This window comes from Mya arenaria, chromosome 1 (assembly GCF_026914265.1).
Source record: "Mya arenaria isolate MELC-2E11 chromosome 1, ASM2691426v1".
NCBI lineage: Eukaryota > Metazoa > Mollusca > Bivalvia > Myida > Myidae > Mya > Mya arenaria.
The window spans coordinates 33,846,345-33,872,433 of record NC_069122.1 but is presented as its reverse complement, the minus strand read 5'-3'; the positions used below and the strand labels follow the sequence as shown (position 1 = coordinate 33,872,433).

The 26,089-nt window shown below is 36.2% G+C and overlaps 1 protein-coding gene across 1 annotated transcript in view; it reads left to right on the top strand.

Annotated features, from left to right (window-relative positions):
- LOC128226616 (uncharacterized) overlaps positions 1-26,089 on the top strand; it is a 75,163-nt gene that overhangs the window by 19,220 nt on the left and 29,854 nt on the right. Inside the window, exons 15-37 of the mRNA XM_052936581.1 lie at positions 279-392; positions 792-905; positions 1,296-1,409; positions 1,897-2,010; positions 2,720-2,833; positions 3,619-3,732; positions 4,359-4,472; positions 4,814-4,927; positions 5,523-5,636; positions 7,092-7,205; positions 8,643-8,921; positions 9,133-9,963; positions 12,415-12,528; positions 13,024-13,137; positions 13,832-13,945; positions 14,277-14,390; positions 17,499-17,612; positions 18,083-18,196; positions 19,235-19,348; positions 21,724-21,837; positions 22,288-22,401; positions 25,076-25,186; positions 25,547-25,660. Coding sequence (XP_052792541.1) covers positions 279-392; positions 792-905; positions 1,296-1,409; positions 1,897-2,010; positions 2,720-2,833; positions 3,619-3,732; positions 4,359-4,472; positions 4,814-4,927; positions 5,523-5,636; positions 7,092-7,205; positions 8,643-8,921; positions 9,133-9,963; positions 12,415-12,528; positions 13,024-13,137; positions 13,832-13,945; positions 14,277-14,390; positions 17,499-17,612; positions 18,083-18,196; positions 19,235-19,348; positions 21,724-21,837; positions 22,288-22,401; positions 25,076-25,186; positions 25,547-25,660 — 3,501 coding nt within the window. The remainder of the gene's footprint in view (positions 1-278; positions 393-791; positions 906-1,295; positions 1,410-1,896; positions 2,011-2,719; positions 2,834-3,618; positions 3,733-4,358; positions 4,473-4,813; positions 4,928-5,522; positions 5,637-7,091; positions 7,206-8,642; positions 8,922-9,132; positions 9,964-12,414; positions 12,529-13,023; positions 13,138-13,831; positions 13,946-14,276; positions 14,391-17,498; positions 17,613-18,082; positions 18,197-19,234; positions 19,349-21,723; positions 21,838-22,287; positions 22,402-25,075; positions 25,187-25,546; positions 25,661-26,089) is intronic.

Sequence of the window (26,089 nt, the reverse complement as noted above, 5' to 3'; positions counted from 1 at the left end):
AAAATACCGTCAGGAGGACACATACATGTTTAGCTGTTACCTAGAATTCATCAACTCCAACAACAACATTTATATGTCTTTAACTATACCTACTACGCACAGGCAGATTCAATTTATCATGTGAATGTGACATCTCTAATTAACATATTCAGTATCACAGACTAACTACATCAGTAGTTCATGTACAACTGTGAGCGTAGCCATCGATGTTTTATTTAATAACAGTCTATTTTCTTATCGAATATATTCTCTTCAATTGATAATTTGATCAACTTCAGATATAAACGACTGCGCAAGTCTGCCTTGTTTAAATGGAGGACATTGTAATGACCAGATCAATGGATTCAACTGCAGCTGTACACCTGGTTACGTCGGCCCCTTTTGTCAGACAGGTAATTTACATGACGACGGTTGACAGTCAACCATTTAATGAATAAAAAAAGTGTTTATTATCTGATGTATTTCTGGTAAACAACATCCGACGAGTGACTGGACGGAGTAAGGCTTCCATTTCGTCATGTTAAATGTAGACTTTTCATTGAGTGATTTCTTACCATGCCAACATTAATCGGCAAGGATATAATGATAGTTACATTATCTGTGTTTGTGTTTTACACGTGGCGTTTTATGTCCCTCTTTAGTGTATGTTTGACCTTGAGTGTTGTGCCTTAAACATGACTATTGCCTAGTTAAAAGGTGAAGTACTTTTTTTCGTTTTTCAACAGTGATTTATGCATACGTATAACAATCAGCTTCTTCAAACTATTCGGTATTGTAATATTTGGTTACAGATATCAATGAGTGTGCGTCTAACCCTTGTATGAACAATGCCACATGTTTGGACCAGGTTGCCCAGTTTTCCTGTGTCTGTCCTGAAGGATTCACCGGCACTCTTTGTGAACACAGTGAGAACATTGCTGTTAGATATGAAAAGATAAAAAGCCTTGTTAGTGAAAAATAAATCAGTGTTACCTTTAACCTATATTAACCTTTATATTTTCTATTTGGAAAATTTGACATACTACTACATCGGATACATGAAACGATGACACATGAGTCGTATTCATAGTAACAATGACGTTACTAACTGTATTGTCCGGTCTATCATGTAACTGCATAGTTTGGTTTCACGCTTAAAACATGTTCAATTGTTTTCTGTTTTCTCGATGTTTTTGTCAAATGAAATTTGTTAAGTGTCTATATTGTGCTTCTAATCAAGGTCATCGTTAAATTATTGGCTCCTACGCTTTTTCCTGTTGTTTCCTCAACAGTATTGTATATTTCTTTATTCGCAGATATCAATGAGTGTGTTCCAAATCCCTGCCTAAATGGAGGTGTATGTGTGGACATGGTTAACGGCTATATATGCGTTTGTCACTCCGGGTACACGGGGACGAACTGCGAGATAAGTGAGGGCTAAACACCATTTTAAGTTTACTATAAAATCAATTAAATATATTAATATCAGACGTTTTAAAGTGAGATAACATACCGATTTATTGAATTCAGATAAAACAAAGTGTATTCAAGTATAGAAAATGCATATTCATAACGTTGTAGTAAACTCATTTAACTTCTTTATTATTTGGTTTCTGGTCTAATGGTTTTCTATTTCCGTTGCATTTCATCATAAACTGTGAAATATATTTTTAAGAAATCACTTAGTGAAATATAGCGCGATCTTGCACCTCAATAAACTATATTACTCTATATAAACTACCGCCTGTAATGAATTAAAAAAAGTTATTCTGCTTATATTTGATACACATTTTTGTTAAACATGCATCATTACATTTTAATATAAGCACGGACACACCATTGAACACATGCATGTTAATGTGGACTATTTTTTGTGTGTGGTAAATAATTTACAACATAGAACATACATTACAACAGACGTTAATGACTGCCTCCCGAATCCTTGTTTGCACGGGGCTACCTGCCTGGACGGAGTTGGAATGTTCACGTGCACATGTGTGCTAGGATATACAGGCAGAACGTGCGAAACAGGTCAGCCACACACACAATCATATCACTTTTGATATTGTGATCTTGTGAACATTAGTTTAATTAGATATTAGATATATGTAATATAATGCTTGTTTAAAAGTTTATTGACGATGACAGTGTTGTACGTGTCAATACTATCAACCACACCAGACCTGTGTCCTCAATAACAACATTAAATCAAGTGAAGATCAGAATGGAGTTGTTTTGATTGGATTGTTTAAAAAAAAAAGCAATGTGGACTGAACACGGAGGCAAGTGTTAGAGCATAGATATGAATGATAATGAATATGGTCCTAGGAATAATGTTTTCCAATCTCTTCCATAAAGATACCCAATACTCGCTTCGCGACGTAAGCTTACGCCATACACCGCGTAAGGTGAACGGCACGATCTGATTTAAATGAGATATATGTATTGTTCATACTTTGCGTGCATGTTGTGTTTTCAAAGAGTCTATTATCCTGATTATAATTATACTGGTTAGTAAATATCAATATGTGTCTAATAGTAACTGTTGATCAAACAAACTATTCCCAGACTATGTAAACAATATACATCAGTAGCTAATTGTATAGACGGTTATTTCTTTGGTTTGGTCCCTGCTAGCCAAAAAGTGTATTGATTGGTCAAAATGTATTATAAAGTAACTGTTGACCAATCACATTGTTTGTATGTGTAATATATGTGGATAATTTATCATTGACTGCAGACATTGATGAATGTCGGCCGAATCCATGCAGAAATGGTGGTCTATGTGTGGACGGTATCAACAGTTTTACATGCATATGTCCAGCTGGAGTCACGGGTGTAATATGTGAAACAGGTGATTTACATTTAGACTAATAATATCTGTCATGTGTTTCCGTTTCGGATAAAAAAATCCGACCTGAGGGCCCCTGCGTTGCCAGGTAACGAGGCTTGCAGAGTTACTGGCAACGCAGCGTGCCCGAGGGTCGGATTTTTCTATCCGGAACGGACACACGTGATATATATTTTTTCAAGCTTACCTTAAATCAGATTGTTTGGTGAAGAAAATACATAAATAGCGCATTATTGTTCAATTCACCAAAAAGCACGTGCGATGATGTTTACTGAAGTCATGACGCGCAGTAATTTGTATTTACTGCTTACGTCAATAAGTTCCTACGATATCACGTCTTTTAAGGATTGTTTTATTTTGTTTTGATGATATATTTTAGTCAAGGTAATGTTTATGGAACTTATCTATTGAAATCGCATAATAATGGTTACATAAAGTGTATTATAAAATAAATAAAAAGTTTTACGTCACAGCGCGTGACTCATCTGGCATAGGGGGTGCCAGATGGAATTTTCCAGCACGGCTGAATTCACCAAAAATGCCTATCCGGTGTGCTAGAAATTGGCCTTATACATAAACATTGCTATCAAATACACTTTGAATCAATTGTTATAGACAAAACTATTAATTTGTCGTTTCCTTCAGATTCTTGAAGTTAACATTATCTGGTCGTTTTAACCTCTTCCATAATATTCTGTATATATGTCAATATGTAACCGCGATACATTTTTAAAACAATGCCATTGCATTGTTCTTACAATTCATAGTGTATGAACCTAACCCTATAGGTATCGATGAGTGTGCATCCTCGCCCTGTGGTGCCGAGAACACGTGTGTGGATGGAAACAACACATACACATGCATATGTCGTGCAGGCTACACTGGGAGTTGCTGCGAAATTGGTATATTAATTTTTATAAAATTCAATTTTGAAGCATAGGTCACAGATGTTCTGATTACTTTTTGACAGACAATGTATAGGTCTGATTTCGGTGACATTTGTCGATGAAGATACCAATTACATTTCAAATAGTATGTGAACAGAGAGATTTGGGTAATTGCAGCTGGTGGAATTACACTTAAAATTCATATTAGGTAAGGCTTGGTTGTTCTCATATCATTGATTAAAATCGCAAACAATGAAAGTAAGCCATTCACCATGAAGACGAAAAGATATGTTCGTTCATTTAAAGTAAACCATTTATCATTAAGATGCAAAGCTGTGTTAGTGATTTTTATATATTTACATCGATATTGTTTCCTATGTTAAATTGGTATGGATAACCGATTATCTTTTAAGCATGGATAACCTTTATGAATAACACCATAATGACGCTCCTGTTATGATTTTATATATAAACGGGAGATAATTAAGCATACTTTGAAATCAAACTTTAACAGAATATATTTTAGTTCCAATGATTAAGGGCTTACCCAAAGTTCTTGTCCAAATTTGTTCTCATGATTGATGTTAACAATGCTTTTATTGAATGACTAATATTGAACATTTTGTTATTTTTTATTTCAGATATAAACGAATGTGCGTCGGAACCTTGTCTAAACGGTGGTCTGTGTTTGGAAGGTATAGACGTGTACAACTGCACGTGTCAACCTGGGTATCAGGATGCCCACTGTGGAACAGGTGCATGGCTTTTGTATAAATATATTTTAAGTAAAGTTTAAAATAAAAACTTTCGATGTGTTGGTGCATATCGACCTTGTCCGGTTGTTCACTATCCGGAATACTTATACCGCTGTTTTTTTACATATGAAGTTTAACAACGCGGTAAGTATAACGTGATAAATACAGGGATACTAATGTCGTCTAAACTATTTTACCTAGCGGGGAAGATATTTCACTGTTTCACTTTATGCCTTAGTGTTTTAAGTTTTCCCTGGCATACTTAATAATAAAGTCAAATTAGCTCCGATCGTTAGTGAGGAAGACAATGGAAAAAGCTGGTTTTATTAATCCTGTTTCAGACATCAATGAGTGTGAATCAGGCCCTTGCCAACATAACGGGACATGTGTTAATCTGGTTGGTTCGTTTCAATGTAACTGTGCTCCAGGATACACCGGCACATTGTGTCAGATAGGTAGCAGATTGTTAACGTTTGTTGCTACAAAAGTAAAGGATTGTTTTGCTTTATGTCTCACAAAAGCCTTTCAGTAAGTTTGAGTAAGATTTCAGTTTAGGTAAAACCTACATTAATCACTGCAATACTTGGGCTTTATAACAATCACATATATTTTTGTTTTACGGAAGTGTTATTTAATGTTGTACTATTACTATTGGGCAGTGTCACTCCGTAGGTTTGTAACAATATATTTGGATGGTTTTGTTTGCCTTTTTAAAAAAAAAATAGAATAAAATTAGTAAGCTACAAACAATTTATTATAGAAATTTAAGTTCAGAAGCATTGTTAGAGATAAGGAAACATTTAAAATTGCTGAAGGTTACTCTTCGTATGTTCATTGGAGTACCTTAAATAATCCTATGACATCATATCTAAATAAGTTGTACAGGTTTATATAGCGTGCTTAGATGTGCTCTTAGCTTATTCCGGAAATACGTTTTCTACCCCATCTTAGGATTGGCATTTCCGGATACAATATTCTTACCCACCTGTTGGTCAGTATTTACGCGGAAATTTTGAGTATTTCTGATCAAATGTGTTAACAATTATCTAGATGTGAACGAGTGTTCCTCACAGCCTTGTTTAAACGGTGGAGTGTGCATAGACGGAATCAATCGGTATAACTGCACGTGTCCTCAAGGGTACCAAGGAACTGACTGCGAAACTGGTGAGCTCACCTTTTTTGTTGTTTTGGGTATCATGAGAACACAAGTACCCGTCTAATCTTCCTTGAATAATATGCTTTACGAAAGGGCAGGCAAAATGGTTTGTGGCATAAACCTGTTGAATTAAGGACAAACAGGTGAAAACTAACGAAAAAGCTTTTTTGAAAACTTCGTGATTACCTGTTCATATAATTCGGTCCTTGACGGTCACTTGCCCTTTAAACATAACTTTAAAGTTCAGAACTTCACGGCCACCAGCCCATTATTGCATTTTAAAACATTTCAAAACGTGTTGGTCACCAGCTTATTATGCATATCTATACCTTTCTGTACGTCATGGTCTATTATACATAACTGTATATTTCTGTTCTTCGAGGTCACCTTTCCATTATTCATAACTATACATTTCAGAACTCATGGTCATCGGCCCGTTATATATGTATACACCTTTCAGAACTTTAAGGGCACCTGCCCATTACCCAAAACTATGCATGTCGGCGCTGAACGGTCACCAGCTCGTTATATATAACTAAACATTTCGGTGCTTCAAGGTCACCGGCTCATTATCCCAAACTATGCATTTCAGGACTTCATGGTAACCGGCTCATTATCCCAAACTATGCATTTCATTACTTCATGGTAACCGGCTCATTATCCCAAACTATGCATTTCATTACTTCATGGTAACCGGCTCATTATCCCAAACTATGCATTTCATTACTTCATGGTAACCGGCTCATTATCCCAAACTATGCATTTCATTACTTCATGGTAACCGGCTCATTATCCCAAACTATGCATTTCAGTACTTCATGGTAACCGGCTCATTATCCTAAACTATGCATTTCAGTACTTTATGGTAACCGGCTCATTATCCCAAACTTTGCATTTCAGTACTTCGTGGTAACCTGTTATACATAACTAAAATATTTAGTACTTCACGATCAACGGGTCTTTATTCATAGCTATACATTTCAGTACTTCAAGGTCACTGGCCCATTAAAAATGAATTTTTACCTGAACTGATAACGTTACTTTCAATGGCCCATGATATTTATCTATTCATGTTAGTACTTCACGCGTTCGGCCACTTTCCCATTATACATATAGTATCATCAACTAAACATTTAAGTACTTTATGGTCACCAGCCCATTAAACAATACGAAACAGCGAAGTGTTATTCAATAGTATTTTAAATGGTGAGGATACCTATATACTTACTTACTTAGATAGATCAGATCTAAAAATAAATTTGAATGTTTTTAACTATTCCTTTTACTTTATATTTTATATAACAATATGACCAAATTGAGTAAATGAATAATTAATGTACTGTAAGTATACATTTCCAAATACATAAATTCAAACAGGTTGTATATAAAGTATTTCGCCAAGTAAAACCATATATGTTTACATGTCTTTATACCGAGTCTTGCCGACAATTTCTTCTTTCAAGAAATTCAAGAGTGCTCGTCTTCTCCGTGCCTCAACGGAGGGACATGCGGAGAACATATCGGATACTACATGTGCACTTGTATTCCCGGTTATACTGGAACCAACTGTGAACACGGTTTGAATTTTAATCTTTATATAGTGTAATCTAAATTAAATCAATATAATTCTTAAGAAAAACAAATTAAAAACACATGTAATAGATGAAACCATAACCACATAACAGCATAATGATGATACTGCGCATGCGCCAGAGTGTAGGCTGCATTGTTTGCGCTCTCACTGTTTTTTGGATTTTTTATAAGTTCTAGATTGGAATATATAGTGAAAAGTGGACACGTTGGATTATATGTGAGTGTGGATGAGAATTCGGAAAAAATAATCAATTAGGAAAAGTAGTTTTCGAGAAAACTGAAATTTTATTTATCTATTGCACATATTTCATAATTTTATTTACTTGTTATTTGTGTGGTATTACTAAATCACCTAAACTTGCCCTAAGGAAATATGTGTCATGGTGAGCGAAATTCATCTAGGATTACCTATACTAGTGAAGTGTTGCGTTTCATAGAACAATCGATGGGTGCACTAACGGGACTTAATCCTTTCATAGGGAAACGATTAAAATACGTTGGGCTACGGAAATATAGAGGGAACAGAGGCGGGAAAAGCAGACCAAAAAGAGTTTGGGACTCTAACCATGGTATTAACTCCCGAAACATTCGATCCCTGCCCCAAGCTATAACAACCATTGTTCGATCGAGGGCGGTTGTGCCGATTAAAGCTGTTGTGAATCAGAGAAACTTAACACGTGTGAATATTGATAACTGTTCAAAAACGAAAGGTCAGAGAAATGTAAAAATTAGCGCTATTAATGCTCGTTCGGTGAAAAATAAAACATTATCGATATGTGATTTCATATTAACAAACAATCTTGATATGTGCGCCATTACTGAAACGTGGCTTGGAAGTTCTATTGACCGAGAATGTTCAAGCGAGCTCGTGCCAACGGGGTACGCAATGAAACATGTTCCTCGAAGCGGACGGCGCGGTGGTGGTGTGGCATTGGTATACAAAACTCCCATAAAAGTACGCATTGAGTCATCAACCAAGGATAATATTTATTCTCAGTTCGAACACATGGATTGCAATGTTATGATTGGCTCACACTCATTATGTTTTGCTGTCATATACAGGCCGCCCGTTAGCAAAACAAACGGATTACAAAGCAACATCTTTCTTGAGCAAGAATGGCCTAAATTTCTCGCAAGGTATGCAACATCAGAAAAGCCAACTATTATTGTGGGCGATGTGAACTTTCACCTTGATGTAAAAGACAACACAAACACTTCCAAATTCGTTAGCTCTTTGAATGCTTGTGGCATGAAACAACACGTAGAAAAACCTACACACACTGCTGGGCACACGTTAGACGTACTTATAACTCGAGATAATGAACGCTACGTCTCTAATATTGAAGTAATTGACCCCTGCTTGTCGGATTCGAATGGTAGAGTTTGGAACGACCACTACGCAGTCATGTTTTATGCATCAGCGTCTAGACCACCCCCAATTCGCAAGACTGTGACTTACAGGAAGCTGCGTTCTATTAACATAGACAATCTGCGAGAAGACATTCGCAATACAGACTTTTTCGGAAATAAAATTATACCGTTAGATATTGACACAGCTGTTGAAGAGTACTCAAATATACTTAACGCTATCATAGATAAACATGCGCCATTGAAAACAAAAACGATCGTGCTCAGACCGTCATGTCCATGGTATACAGAAAGCCTCCACGATGCCAAGCATCAGAAGCGGAAGTTGGAACGTAAGTGGCGTGACAGCAAACTGGCAGTTGACCATCAGATATACCGCCAACACTGCTCGGAGGTTAATAAACTGCTCAAGCAATCTCGTTTTGACTATTATACAAGCCAAATCACGCAATGTGGCAATGATTATAAAAAAAATATTCAAGGTAACAAATACTCTTCTTGGCAAATCCAATGAAGTAACCCTTCCATCACATTCATCGCCAGAGCAGATGGCACAGGATTTTAGCGATTTTTTTGTTAATAAAATTGAGAAAATACGGGATAGTATCACCTCACATCGACAATCTGTATCAAGTTCGGACTACCCAGAAGACGTTCACTCTGGTACTAAGTGCGAAGTGTTCTCTAGTGTCACGGAGGAAGAAGTTAAGTCAATTATTCAGAAGTCATCCAACAAGTCCTGCGAGTTGGACCCAATACCAACCTGGTTATTGAAAGACTGTCTCGGGGAACTCGCACCGATGATGACAATGATAATCAACGCATCTTTAGATAGTGCTTATGTACCAAAGGCGTTTAAACAGTCGCGAATCAGACCTCTCCTCAAGAAGCCGACTTTAGATGCAAATGATCTCAAGAACTACAGGCCGGTGTCCAATCTGTCTTTCTTCTCCAAAATTTTAGAGAAGGTTGTAGATGCGCGGATCGAAACCCACCTAGAAAAGAACGCTCTACATGAAATGAACCAATCTGCCTACAGAAAATACCACTCGACTGAAACTGCTCTTATAAAGGTACAAAATGACATTCTTAATTCCTTGGATAATAATGAGGTCACTATTTTTGTTATGCTAGACCTGTCTGCCGCCTTTGATACAATCGACCATGAAACATTATTTCAGCGGCTAGAAAAACATTTCGGTATTACAGACAAGTCTTTGGCCTGGATAAAGTCGTATTTCACTGACCGTCATCAGACGGTGTGTGTCAACGGAGAGCTTTCTGCGCCAGTGAACGTACAGTACAGTGTGCCCCAAGGGTCAGTACTCGGACCGAAAGCATACACCATGTATACGAAACCTATCGGTGCTATCTGTAGGAATCATGAACTGAAGAGTCACTTTTATGCAGACGACTCCCAGTTATATATTTCTTTTAAACCGACTGAAGAAAATTCCGTTGTCGTAGCAGTGCAACGAGTTGAGCTATGTCTGCGAGATATTCTTAATTGGATGAACTTAAACATGTTAAAGCTTAACTCTGATAAGATTGAATTAGTCGTTTTCTCATCCGATAGAAATTTGAAACAGGTTTCAGATGTTACATTGACAGTTGATTGCTCTGAGATCAAACAATCGGATTGCGTCCGAAATCTTGGAGCGTACTTTGATTCAACACTTAAAATGGAAGATTATGTGAATAATTTGTGTAGAAATGCCTTCTCACAATTACGTAAAATCGGACACATCAGGAAATATATTACTACAAGTGCAACTAAAACTCTGGTCAACTCGTTGGTAACGTCGCGATTAGATTATTGTAATTCTCTTCTATACGGGGCTCCTAAGCATTTGATCAATAAACTCACAATTGTGCAAAATACAGCAGCGACGATCATAACGAGAACATCGAAGTACGATCATATAACCCCAGTACTGCGCGAATTGCATTGGCTACCGGCTGAATCAAGGATTCAGTACAAACTGTTGACAATAACATTCAAGGCTCTAAACGGCCAAGGTCCTGGCTACTTAACGGACATGTTACAAACGTACATACCATCCAGGAATCTACGATCTAAAAATCAATCACTAACATTGGTCGTCCCATCAAGTCGAACAGTGAAATATGGCGAGAGGAGCTTCCAAGTTGCGGCCGCGAAACTGTGGAATGCCCTACCATCTGGAATAAGGGATTGTGACACTTTGTACTCTTTTAAACGGGCATTAAAAACACACTTATTCATTCAGTTCTATGAAACTTAACGTGTTAACCGCATTGTATCGGTACTTGACTTGACTGTGACATTGATCCGACGTACTCTCATCGAGTAATGTGTATTATCAGTAATTTCAATATTTTATTTCATTTTATCCTGTTTCCTTTTATATTGTGTGTACATGTACTAGGAAATATTGAATGATTTATCTTTATATTTTTATTTGTTTTTAAGTACAGGACAATTAATACAGGTTTTAGCGGGTCTGTTCATTTTATAATTTATTTCTATATGTCAATTTCCTGTTGTTTTACAGTCACCTGTGGATGGACATTTTATCTCATTTAATTCGTTTTTTTTTATTTATAACGTATTAACTGTCTCTGTATTTATCTGTAACTTATTTTAAATTGTTTGTCATATACATGTATGTGATATATTTATTTCTTTGTAAAGCACTTTTGAACGTTCATGACGAATGAAAAGAGTGCTATATAAATACGGTATATAATAATAATAATAATAATAATAATAATAATAATAATAATAAAGATATACTGTAACATGAACGCACTAAGAGATACTTTGGCATGGCGCCATTATCATATGAACGCATTGTTGTACGACAAAATGATATATGAACGCATTGAGCTATACAATAATATGGTGCCATGACCACATGAATGCTTTGAGCTATACAATAATATGGTGCCATGACCACATGAACGCATTGAGCTATACAATAATATGGTGCCATGACAACATTAACACATTGAGATATACTGCTATATGGCGCAATGACCGCATGAACACAGTTCTAGAGATAATCAGAATTATAAGTTACGGGGCTAGTAGCTTACCCGATATTGGATGTACGGAGTAGAGGAACCCGAAGCTTGAAGCCGAATATGGTTTCCTGCGTCGACAACATATTAGCATTGATCAAGACGCAAACACCACCTGAGAAATGTTTCATTTATTAATTGGGAAAAGACGCCATTTCGATATAATTGATTTATGATCCAATATGAATATATATTGGGTTATCTGTCCTCGACCGATGGCTTTGCGTCTTTTATGTTGAAGGCGTAATATACTAGGTATGGCGCCATGACCAAATAAATGTATTAATTGTTTTGTTGCTGGTACGTTTTGCAAATACACTAAACAAAGCCTATTTGTCAATCAGCTATTACGCTAAAGATAATTTTGTTATAATAATAACAAAATGCTTATCACGATTAACACAAATTAAAGATTTAGATAAGAGCTCTTTTGTTAGCTTTTTTCTAAAAATATGAACGAAATTGTCTATGCGAAATAAACGTTAATAACCTTATTGGAAGTTTGGTGGCTATAGGTTTGGATATACAACAAAAAACAGTTAAAATAGAAATTTGTTAGTTGCTGTTTGGTATTTTTTCCTAGATCTGAGTTAAAAAGCACAATTTCAACAATTTGAAAACGAGAAATTTCCAACATAAATCTGTGAACAAGTCGTCTTTAAGGTACCAATTTCTTAACCTTTCTGTATCCAGAGGTAATAAAAGGAAATTGCATTTAAATCAATCCATCCTAATACATGACCATATTGAAATGTTTTAAAGATATCAACGAGTGTCTGCCAATGCCATGCCTTAACGGTGGAACGTGTGTAGATGAAGTCAACCGCTACACGTGCATATGTCGAGCAGGCTTCACTGGCACAAATTGCGAAGAAAGTAAGTGAATATTATAATAATGTGGTATCATTGCCAAGGTAGAAGTTACCTTAAACTTCGATAGTTTCATTTTTGACCACGGGCCGGTTACATTTAAACGAGAACAAAATTTCTCGCTAAAAGTTTACCACCCAATTAGACATTAAAATAACGATCAAATCAGATAGATGGAAAGCCAATGACTAGTCAGTCAGGCGACTGTAGATTTTTGTTCAACCTCACCGAGTGCATGGTTGCACAAAAATAAAATCTTGAGTCGCATAGCAAAATAAGCATGATTTTTCAACCATCTGAATGATTTGTTAGAGTTCGTTTTATATTACCTTTTTAATTGTAGGTTTTTAAGCGGGAAAAATGTTTTCTTGGCTTAGTTTATCCGTTCAAACAGTTACGTCGTACTCACAAGTTAGCATGACAATCAAATGATGTTTGGTTGTAATCGTACAAGTAATGTTTTATAATCTTTCTAACTTCTTATTATTTCTTCTGCTGCAGACATTGACGAGTGTATTGGGATTATTTGTCAGAACGGGGGCACGTGCGAGGATGGCGTAAACAGCTTTCGGTGTGTCTGTCTTCCTGGTTATACCGGAGAAAGATGCCAAACTGGTAAATTCTTTGCTGGACTCGTTGACAAGAATTGTATATATTAGACAATTCTGCTTGAATTAATCACGAACATTGTCGGTGGCTAGGACTTTTTGCGAGCGGTTTTAATAATGAGCTTTATAATACATGAACTCTTTTTGAAATGTTTTGCATAACCTAAAGCAAGCACAATTCCGTTAATTTTAAGAGACATTTGAAACAATTCAGATTTTGCTCAAAAATACAATGTTGATGGTAAGATATGAAAAAAAAACTTCTATTTTTCTTTGGGATATTTGACTTATGATACCAATACGAATCTTATCTAGCTGATTTAGTTGACATCAGCAATCAATGATATACCCGTTGACATCTGAATATAAATATATTCTTTAAGGCATTGATAATGATAACCTTATTTGTATTTTTTAAAGTATATATATGGATGTATATATCATATATTATTATACATTAACAGTCATCTTTGTTTTGTCAATAGTAAGATTTACCTTGTTAATCGTTACTATTGTTCATATCAAATCAATTTCTTCCTCGCCTGACATTTCTATGACTTTATACTGATTCCGTTATTGTACATTTTAATTCGATGATATGTATACGTCAAAGGTATGTATTATTATACCAAGCCAATAATGCATACCATGTTTAGCACAGTCAATATTTTTTTACTTGAATAACTTATCTCTTTTCTCAGATATCGACGAGTGTCTTTTATTACCGTGCCACCATGCCGGGACATGTCAAAATACACCTGGAAGCTACATGTGCATTTGTCCAATAGATCTGACTGGGAAAAACTGTGAACTATGTATATCAAAGTTATTTGTAGATTTAAAATTATCATTTGTTGCTAATAGCATTACTTAGTTGGCATTGTATTCTTGTTTTGCCTTTGTTTCTGTAACTGGTATTCATGGTTCTTAAGTAATTAATTACTCACTACTGTGCTGCGATAAATTAAAGCATGGTCCCTCTCATGTTAGTAAAATGTTGGTTATTAATCCCGATTATATCGTAGCGCATAAACTGCTAGTGAGGAACCAAATCGCGCAAGTTTGCGTTTGTAAGCAAATGTTAACTAACACAGTGCTGTTTTCAAAGTGATTAAATCAGCTCACACCCTCCTTTCTTACTTTAAGTAATGAACGAATGCCTTTCGAATCCATGCCTGAATGGGGGAGAGTGTTTCGTCGGCGAGGGACGTTATGACTGCATCTGCTTGCCAGGCTTCAGCGGAACAAATTGCCAGATAAGTATGTAACATATTATATAGACAATAAAAAAGTGTTTAAGCTTTGATAAAGAAAATACTAAAGGGGCATCTGATAGAGTATGTTTATAATATGAATAAAATACATAATGTAAAAGAAATAATATGGAAAAACAAACAAGCCTACTAGTCAATACCCAACCATGGTCTGGTGTAATGCCCCCAGAATCAACCAAAGAATCAGCCAAATATCAATCTCTGATCTTGTGTAATGCCCCAAGAATCAGCCAAATACCAATCTCTGATCTTGTGTAATGCCCCCAGAATCAGCCAAAAACCAATCGTTGGTCTTGTGTAATGTCCCTAGAATCAGCCAAATACCAATCTCTGATCTTGTGTTATGACCCAAGAATCAGCCAAATACCAATCTCTGATCTTGTGTAATGACCTCAGAATCAGCCAAATACCAATCTCTGATCTTGTGTAATGACCCCAGAATCAACCAAATACCAATCCCTGATCTTGTGTTATGCTCCTAGAATTAGCCAAATACCAATATCTGATCTTGTGTAATGCCCCCAGAATCAGCCAAATACCAATCTCTGATATTGTGTAATGCCCCCAGAATCAGCCAAGTACCAATATCTGATCTTGTGTAAAGCCCCCAGAATCAGCCTAATACCAATCTCTGATATTGTGTTATGACCCCAGAATCAGCCAAATACCAATCTCTGATCTTGTGTTATGCTCCTAGAATCTGCCAAATACCAATTTCTGATCTTGTGTAATGCCCCCAGAACCAGCCAAATACCAATCTCTGATCTTGTGTAATGCCCCAAGAATTAGCCAAATACCAATATCTGATCTTGTGTAATGACCCCAGAATCAGCCAAATACCAATCTCTGATCTTGTGTAAAGCCCCCAGAATCAACCACATGCCAATCTCTTTTCTTGTGTTATAACCCCAGAATCAACCAAATACCAATCTCTGATCTTGTGTAATGCCCCCAGAATCAGCCAAATACCATTCTCTGATCTTGAGTAAAGCCCCCAGAATCAGCCAAATACCAATCTCTGATTTTGTGTTATCACCCCAGAATCAGCCAAATACCCATCTCTGATCTTGTGTAAAGACCCCAGAATCAGCCAAATACCAATCTCACATCTTGTGTAATGACCCAAGAATCAGCCAAATACCATACCAATCTCTGATCTTGTGTAAACCCCCCAGAATCAGCCAAATACCAATTTCTGATCTTGTGTAATGACCCCAGAATCAGCCAAATTCCAATCTCTGATCTCGTGTAAAGCACCCAGAATCAGCCAAATACCAATTTCTGATCTTGTGTAATGGCCCCAGAATCAGTCAAATACCAATCCCTGATCTTGTGTTATGACCCAAGAATCAGCCAAATACCAATCTCTTGTATTATGTAAAAAACCCATAATTAGCCAAATACCAATCTCTGATCTTGTGCAATGACCCCAGAATCAGCCAAATACCCATCTCTGATCTTGTGTAAAGACCTAGAATCAGCCAAATACCCATCTCTGATCTTGTGTAATGCCCCACGAATCAGCCAAATACCCATCTCTGATCTTGTGTAATGACCCCAGAATCAACCAAATACAAATCTCTGATCTTGTGTAAAGCCCCCAGAATCAGCCAAATACCAATCTCAGATCTTGTGTAATGCCCCCAGAATCAGCCGAATACCAATTTCTGGTCTTGCGTAATGACCTCATAATAAGCCAAATATCAATCTCTGATCTTATGTTATGACTCCAAAATCAGCCAAATACAAATCTATGATATTGTGTAATGGCCCCAGAATCAGCCAAATACAAATCTCTTGTCTTGTGTAATGACCCCAGAATCAGCCAAATACTAATCTCTTGTCTTGTGTAATGACACCTAAATCAGTGAATACCAATCTCTTGTTTAGTGTAATGACCCCAGAATCAGACAAATACCAATCTCTTGTCTAGTGTAATGACACCTAAATCAGTGAATACCAATCTCTTGTTTAGTGTAATGACCCCAGAATCAGCCAAATACCAATCTCTTGTCTTGTGTTATGACCCCGGAATCAGCCAAATACCAATCTCTGGTCTTGTGTAATGGCCCCAGAATCAGCCAAATATCAATCTCTTGCCTTGTGTAATGACCCCAGAATCAGCCAATTACCAATCTCTTGTCTTGTATAATGGCCCCAGAATCAGCCAAATACCAATCTCTGGTCTTGTGTTATGCCCCCAGAAGCAGTCAAATACCAATCTCTTGTCTAGTGTAATGACACCTGAATCAGTGAATACCAATAATTGGTCCATTGAAATGACAAAGACTCAGTGAATACCAATTTTTGGTGTTGTGTTATAACTCTATTATCATTCAATACACAACTGTTTATTTAAGATATGTATATTAATGTGATGGCGTTAGAAATTGTCAATACACAACTGTGGTCTTGTGTAATGACATTATAATCAGTCAATACACATCTGAGGTCTTCCGTTATAACACTATAGGTAGTTAATACCTTACTGTGGTCCATAGTAATGACACTAAATCAGTCAATACAAATATCTGGTCTAATGTTATATCTCTATAATCAGCCAATATATAACTGTATATTTAAATGATGACTTTAGAAATAAAACATACACAACTGGGGTCTTATGTTATGACATAATTATCAGTCTATACGCAACTGTGGTGTTGCATAGTGACATTTTGCCCAGCCAATGCCCAACTGTTGTCAGGTGTTATGAAAAATAATCAGTCAATACCCAACTTTTAGCTTGTGTAATGGGTTTGTGTTATGACACAAGAAACAGTCAATTCACAACTGTGGTCTTTTGAAATGACACTAAAATCAGTCTAAATCCAACTATTAGGTAATGAAATTAAAATCAAGACAAATCGTTAATCAACAAAGCCACATAGACACCTGAAGACATTCGTATTATACTCCAGCATAGATAAGGAAAAACATGTTTTAAAAAAAGAATTACCGCCACCACAAACCAACAAAAGGGAACCGATAGGTAAACACACTAAAATCAACGATTTTATGGTTTATTTCATTTTCAAACAAAGGACAGGCTTTCTTAAAATATGTGATTGACATTTTCTTTTCAAAAACTCAGATATAAACGAATGCTCCTCCAGTCCATGCCTTAATGGTGGAACATGTCTAGATGGCATTAATTTCTACAATTGCACATGCACCCCTGGATATACTGGACTACATTGTGGAATAGGTAAGTTATGTAAATCATGACAGAGAACAAGAACTGGATAACAATGCAAAAAAGCCAACTTATCAATATTTTTAACAAGTGGTTTTTATACTGGTTTTGGTGTTTCACTAATTGTTTTATTTTTTGAAGATTGTCTACGCAACCTTGAATTCTGAATTATTTTCTTCTGTACGTTATCAATGTTTATGCGATTTTTTCATCGAGTTTTCAATGTTAGACACAGATTTAGCGATATTGCAATTTATATCATTTTTTTTATTTCAGAAAACGTTAATAACAAAATAGAATTAAATTACTTGTAGCTAAATGGTCGTGTTTTATACATCAATTTTGTTAAAACGATATCCTGACGTCCCCCTTTAGAAATACACTGTTAACGTCAATAGCGTATGTTCGTGAAGAGAGTATTGGAAGTTCGATAAAAGTAAGAGTGGTTACATGTAAATATAAATATATTAATCTTTTAAAAGACATCAACGAGTGTGCTTCTGGACCGTGTCAGAACGGCGGCGTATGCAGCGATCGCGTCAACCTGTACATCTGCTACTGTCCACCGGGATATACGGGAATTAACTGTGAACTAGGTCAAGTATATTTGCAATTGCATAATGGGAATACACTTCCCATTCATTTCGCTATACATTTCAATGGAAATAGGCAACATTTCAGGTTGGAAAAAGGTTATTTTTATCGTTTCAAGTATATGACAAACATGTGGCATTTGGCCTGAAGTGAGTTTTAGTCCAGCAAAACAATATTTAAATAATATTCATGATTTTTCTTGGTTGTAGATATTAAACTGAATTCGAAGAAAAATAACTTTCAGTGCATTGCTAAGATTTAAAAAAAATATTTGTCTGAAGTAGCATTCTCAATCGTATATGTAGAGAAAGCATCTTGAACCAATACGAGTGCTTCCCATTTAGTTATAACGTTTGCAGGGAGGGCCATTTTCTTACGTTGTTATAACTTGTGGCTCAACCCAATTGTATAATTATATTATTTGTTGAAATGATTTATATTACGTGCGTATATTATATACAATAAAATACGTTTTAACTTGACTACGATTACACTAGACTAGTTATAACGTACCTTTTGTTATGACGCACTTTGTTGTATGGCCATGGTTTGTCGGCCGTTTTGACACTAGACTAACAAATAAAACAATTATAGAAAGCGAAAAGGAAACAGTTTTCAACTTTTCATTTATGAAAAGAAACAGAATAAAACGAAAATGTACGGACTATTAGTCGTCATTAATATTCAATTGACCAGTTCCTCTAATATGTATAGTCGTATTTATTTGTAATTACACTTTGAAAACATGCATTACTCAACAACTTTATATACATATATATGTATCTTCTTGTTGTACTGATTTGACGAGAGATCTCACTAATATTGATTTATATTTATAATACAATGTTAGATCCTTCGCTCCATGTTCATATCTACGGTATACTATATGAGGTCCCAATTGAAGTTCTTTGTTTAACAACTTATTTTAAGAGCAAGACATTTGTCTATTGCTTTATGCAACAAATCTGGACAAAACGACTTACATGTCTAAAATGCGAACGTCAGTCATTTAAACAGGTTTGGAACATTTTGTAACGCAGATATAGATGAGTGTGCCTCCAGTCCCTGCCAGAATGGAGCAACGTGTGCGAGTGTTATTCCGGGATTCCGTTGCATTTGTATGCCCGGGTACACTGGAGCCTTCTGTGATAAAGGTGGGTTGTACCTTGCTTTGTTGTGGATATTTTATACTGTAAGCGAGGTTGCAAAACGTCGGGACTACACCGAGAAATGTGTAAAATGTAGAAATATAAAGAGTATACATGTATCTGATATGTTTATATAACATAATATGATGTGTAAATATAGTGTTGGTCTCTTGTGCACACATGATATAATGTACATATATCAATTGTTGAAATTACGCGAATGCACGATCGGATTTTAATGAAATTATAACAACAAAAGCATAAGTAGAATGTATCATTCACTTTAAATATGTTTGAAAATTCTTATGCATTTTTGGTTTTCAATAAAAGCTTTCAAAATATTCTGAAAAAGAGATTACCAATCTGGATGTCTTGTTTCATCAAAACGTTCTGAAAATGGAATCAACAAAGTTGATGCCTTGTTTTATAAACAAATTCTAGATCAACTTAATTGATGCATTGTTTTATTAACAAAATCTGGAATCGGAATCCACATACGTAATGCATTGTGTTATTAACACTTTCTAAGATCCACGAACCGGATACCTTGTTTTATAGAACCATTCTGACAATGAACTCCGCATACTTCATGCATAGTGTTCAAAATTCATTATGGCAATAATATCATTCAGCTTCCTTTCAGATATAAATGAGTGTGCCTCATCCCCTTGCCTAAACGGGGGCTTGTGTGAAGACAGAATTAATTCCTATATTTGCCATTGTGTTCCTGGATTAACGGGCGACCGATGTCAATCAGGTAAACTATTCATATACAATCATTAGAATTAGCTCAAATAGAGAGTGTTTAAACTTTCTGATCTTATTTAGAAGGCATGCTGTTAAACAAGCAAATTTACGACGTTAAACAATATTAATTATTTCTGTCGCGTCTATTAAAAAATAGAAAAAAATGATATAAAGTGACTAATAAGACATTTATAACCTGTCGCTATGCTTGTTCATATCATATTTAGGTTTTATACTTCAATACCTATGGGTAAAGTTACAATGTTAAAACTTAATGTTACTCTTATAAACCCGGTTTAAATAAAGTTTAAATCAACTTAAGTAACTCGTCTAAACACATTTTCTTGCCTTTAGTTATTTCTATAACTTAATGATCATTTTTTCATATTCGGACATTGATTATTGCCAGCCTCAGCCTTGTCTTATCTTAGCAATCAAAGTTGATGTTTTGATAACGATTATTGTCATCCTCAGCCTTTTTAACTTAGCAATTATTCTTCATATTCAGACGTAAATCATTGCCTGTCTCAGCCTTGTTCAAACAACGGCGTATGTCTTGACGGATTAAACAACTTCACGTGTGTATGTCGTCCTGGTTTCACCGGCATCACGTGCGATATAAGTAAGTTATGAATGGTGTTTAAACTTTTATTTGTAGAAAAATACATTTAACGCATAGAAGATGGATTTCGGCCAATTTTATAAAAGTTAAGTTACTTTAAGGTATCTTTTGATACATTAACACATGACCGTTATGTCGTTGGTCAACAGTAAATATTGATCAATCAATTAACATTTCATTAAGTTTTTCCATACCAACGAAATAACAAGTTTTAAAAAATTGGCTGCTGTCTTGTATTAATACATGTTGGGACAACTGTGAGATAGCGAATTCTCCCACCTCAGATAAGTAGATCCAAAAAATTAACCATGCTAGAAATTCTTATCTTGCCCACGGGCGAATATAAAATGCCCGTATGGAACTCCTTTTTAATTGTCGCCACATTGTAATTACTTCCCTTGTTGAAGACAGTCGTCTGTAGCATCATAGAAATCTTGTCTTGTGGCAATATGTAGAATGCTAATTAACTATTTCTCGCTTCAAATGTCATCATAAAAAGTTTTCAGGCATATTTCAAGAAATAATGCTCCACTCTCCTCCGAACTATTTAAAGACCGATTTGACTAGCAACATAACCTGAATCACTGCGAGCATATCCATGACAACCTCGAATTATCAAATATCCATACGCATTTATTTTCACTACGCACAAAAGAGTTCCAGCAAAAAAGAAAAAATACACAATTTTGTTTAACTGAGTCGGGAGAAAAAGCATCTACCATAGCCGCTCGTGTAAGATAGGTTCATCCCGACCCTCGTGCAGGATATTTTGCGGAAACTCGGTAAACCTCGTTTCCGCAAAACACCCTGCGCTCGGGTCGGGATGAACCTATCTTACACTCTCAGCCATGGAAGATACTTATAGTATTAAAGGGCTTACTTTAATCTTAATATTCTATTTCATTCAATCAACTACAGATACTCAGATAACTTATATTGAATATTGGTAATATAATTCATGCATACGCCCTACACCACATGATCCTCATATATGTTGTTTAACTACATGCAGATATCAACGAGTGCGCCAGTCAGCCGTGTCAGAACAGGGGAATTTGTGTCGATGAAATCAATGGATACATTTGTATTTGCCCCATTGGATTTATGGGGCTCAGATGCGAAATAAGTAGGTTTTGTTTTATTGGTGTTGTTATTGTTTACCATATAACATTACTACGAACAACAACAATCCAAATAAGTATTTACTGGCAACATCAAACAATTGAAATGCTTACATTTAAATGAATTTTAAAATGAGTCACGTGCTAATCATGCGCATTACATTTGAGAGTTTAAGAAAACTTTTATTTATTATTACTAGAAGTGAAACAAGATTGAAATCATATATTGTTACATTTTTATTAATTTGTTATATTAATTTCTTTATTTATTTTGAGATGGAAAGTTTGGCCTTAATTATGTGTTCTTTTTTTAATTTGCGGTTATTTTTAAACGTGTGTTAATATATTGTTTCACAAAAAGAGTATATCGACATATGATTTAAATATATTGAAGAAAACATTTTGTCAAAATGCTGGGATTTTATTTATTTTACTGTGTTATTCATGTCTTTCAGATGTTGTCGAATGCTCTTCTAATCCCTGCTTGAATGGAGGCACGTGTATAGACGGTGACACTATGTACACGTGCAACTGTCGACCAGGATACACCGGAACACATTGCGAAATAGGTAGATGCACAGTAAATGCTTTATAAGAGTTTTTTGTAAACTAATATGTACATATAATATAACATATAAGGAGTTAGTATATAAGTATCCGTTCAAGGACCTTTTGAATATACGATGTTCTGGATATTGGGGCAAGTGTGTGGTTGAGTTCTTACAACCTAGTTTAAACCCCAGTTTCCCCGACCCAGTTTCGCCGACCCGTATAAAATAATTTAAACCCCCTGAATGCCTGTTTCGCTGACCCTAATAAAGTAGTTTAAACCCCCAGTGAACGCCTGTTTCGCTGACCCTAATAAACTACTTTAAACCCCAAGTGAACGCCAGTTTCGCTGACCCTAATAAACTACTTTAAACCCCCAGTGAACGCCTGTTTCGCTGACCCTAATAAACTACTTTAAACCCCAGTGAACGCCTGTTTCGCTGACCCTAATAAACTTGTTTAAACCCCCAGTGAACGCCTGTTTCGCTGACCCTAATAAACTACTTTAAACCCCCAGTGAACGCCTGTTTCGCTGACCCTTATAAACTTGTTTAAACCCCTTGAACGCCTGTTTCGCTGACCCTAATACACTTATTTAAACACCCTGAATGCCTGTTTTGCAGACCCAAATAAACAAGTTTAAACCCCAAGTGAACGCCTGTTTTGCTGACCCATATAAACTAGTTTAAACCCCCAGTGAACGCCTGTTTCGCTGACCCTAATAAACTTATTTAAACCCCCAGTAGACGCCTTTTTCGCTGACCCATATAAACTAGTTTAAACCCACTGAATGCCTGTTTCTCTGACCCATATAAACTTGTTTAAACCCCCAGCGAACGCCTGTTTCGCTGACCATAATAAACTTGCTTAAACCCCATGAACGCCTGTTATTGACCCTAATAAACTTGTTTAAACCCCCATTGAACGCCTGTTTTGCTGACCTTAAAAACTAGTTTAACTCCACTGAAAGCCTGTTTCGCCGACCCGTATAAACTAGTTTAAACCCCTAAACGCCTGTTTCGCTGACCCTAATAAACTAGTTTAAACCCCCAGTGAACGCCTTTTTCGCTGACCCATATAAACTTGTTCAAACCCCCTGAACGCCTGTTTTGCTGACCCATATAAACCTGTTTAAACCCCATGAATGCCTGTTTCGCTGACCCTAATACACTTATTTAAACCCCTATTGAACGCCTGTTTCGCTGACCTTAATAAACTAGTTTAAACCCCTTGAACGCTTGTTTCGCTGACCCTAATAAATTAGTTTAAACCCCAGTGAACGCCTGTTTCGCTGAACCTAATAAACTAGTTTAAACCTTCTGAACGCCTGTTTCGCTGACCTTAAAACCTAGTTCAACCCCCATGAACGCCTGTTTCGCTGACCCTTGTACACTACTTTAAACCCCCTGAACGCCTGTTTTGCTGACCCATATAAACTAGTTTAAACCCCCTCAATGCCTGTTTTGCCGACCCGTATAAACTTGTTCAAACCCCCTGAACGCCTGTTTTGCTGACCCATATAAACCTGTTTAAACCTCCTGAATGCCTGTTTCGCTGACCCTTAATACACCTATCTAAACCCCTAGCGAACGCCTGTTTCGCTGACCCTAATAAAGTAGTTTAAACCCCCTGAACACCTATTTCGCTGACCCTAATAAACTAGTTTAAACCCCCTGAACGCCTGTTTCGCTGACCCTAATAAACTAGTATAAACCCCCAGCGAACGCCTGTTTCGCAGACCCTAATAAACTTATTTAAACCCCCAGTGGACGCCTTTTTCGCTGACCCATATAAACTAGTTTAAACCCCCTGAATGCCTGTTTCTCTGACCCATATAAACTTGTTTAAACCCCCAGCGAACGCCTGTTTCGCTGACCCTAATAAACTTGTTTAAACCCCATGAACGCCTGTTATTGACCCTAATAAACTTGTTTAAACCCCCATTGAACGCCTGTTTCGCTGACCTTAAAAACTAGTTTAAACCCCCTGAACGCCTGTTTCGCCGACCCGTATAAACTAGTTTAAACCCCTAAACGCCTGTTTCGCTGACCCTAATAAACTAGTTTAAACCCCCAGTGACGCCTGTTTCGCTGACCCTAATAAACTAGTTTAAAACCCTGAACGCCTGTTTCGCTGACTCTAATAAACTTATTTAAACCCCCAGTAACGCCTGTTTCGCTTACCCTAATAAACTTATTTAAACCCCCAGTGAACGCCTGTTTTGCTAACCCTAATAAACTAGTATTAACCCCTGAACGCTTGCTTCGCTGACCCTAATAAACTTATTTAACCCCCCGGTGAACGCCTGTTTCGCTGACCCTAATTAACTTATTTAAACCCCCGAACGCCTGTTTCGCTGACCCTAATAAACTTATTTAAACCCCCGAACGCCTGTTTCGTTGACTCTAATAAACTTATTTAAACCCCCAGTGAACGCCTGTTTCACTTACCTTTAAAACTAGTTTGAACCCCTAGTAAACCCCTGTTTGCTGATCCTTCCACAGCGGTAACACCATGACTGAACAGTATGTTTATCCTGTTGAGGATTTGAAAGTCTATTAAATGTTTGGATACTGGGCGTGTCCGTATTTCATTACTTAGAAAATAAAAAGTAGTGAACACAATTGTTTAAGCACTATGACGTGTAAGTGTTATAACTTGGTCGATGTATACATTATTATTTACTGTTTGCAGATATAGATGAATGTTTATCTTACCCCTGCCAAAGGGGAAACTGTATCGATGGTTCAAATGGTTATACCTGCGTTTGTCCCAATGGATTTTCTGGATTGAATTGTGATATTGGTAAGGCTTTCTATTTCCATTTGAATTGAAACGATATCAAATATAAGCTTTTGTAAAGATGTCTTCAAATCTGCAATGTATCGAATATCACCTTATGTCGTAATGGCTCATGATACGAATGTTTCAAACAGACCTACTGCAAAATAGACAATTTTGACAAAAACTAATATGAAATAAATTGCAAGAAATCAATACAAAAGCAAAACCATAAATACACGGATAAGAATTACCAAGCAATGCGCGAGTACAATGCGATAAGTGCATGACATAAATTTAAACATCTTATTACAATTGGCATGATGCAAAAACTGTTTTGTTTATTTTTTTAAATATAAAAATGTTTTATTTTTATTCAACTAGATATTAATGAGTGTGTGCCTACTCCTTGTTCCAACAACGCAACCTGCGTTGACCTGGCTGGTGGTTATAATTGCATTTGTGCGCCTGGCTACACGGGATCATGCTGCGAACTTGGTAAGATGTTATCTCGAATCTTGTTCGTGTAAGCCAAATATGTTAATCACTCGGGCGAGTAACAATAATCTGGATCAAAATGCAGTGAGCCGTATAACCCTTTTGTATTTGCCACCAAAAATGGCACTTTGAACGATCTTCATTCTTTATTTGTTTTATTATTTGTGAGCCAAGGAATGCATGTTTTAAAATCGTTTTCTCAAGATTTCTCCAAGATCTATCAAACTGTTTTTCTACAAATGAAGTTTGAAAGAAACAACACCACATGTACATGTATTGCATAACTTTATGCCATTTGTATGATGTTTAAGTCTTTTTACGCACTTATGTCGAAGTTAAGTTAGTTATTGATGTTTATTTTTCCATGAATTACACATTCAACTTAAATTATGTCAACGAGGTGCAAAATCAGTCAATTTTCTTTTCTTT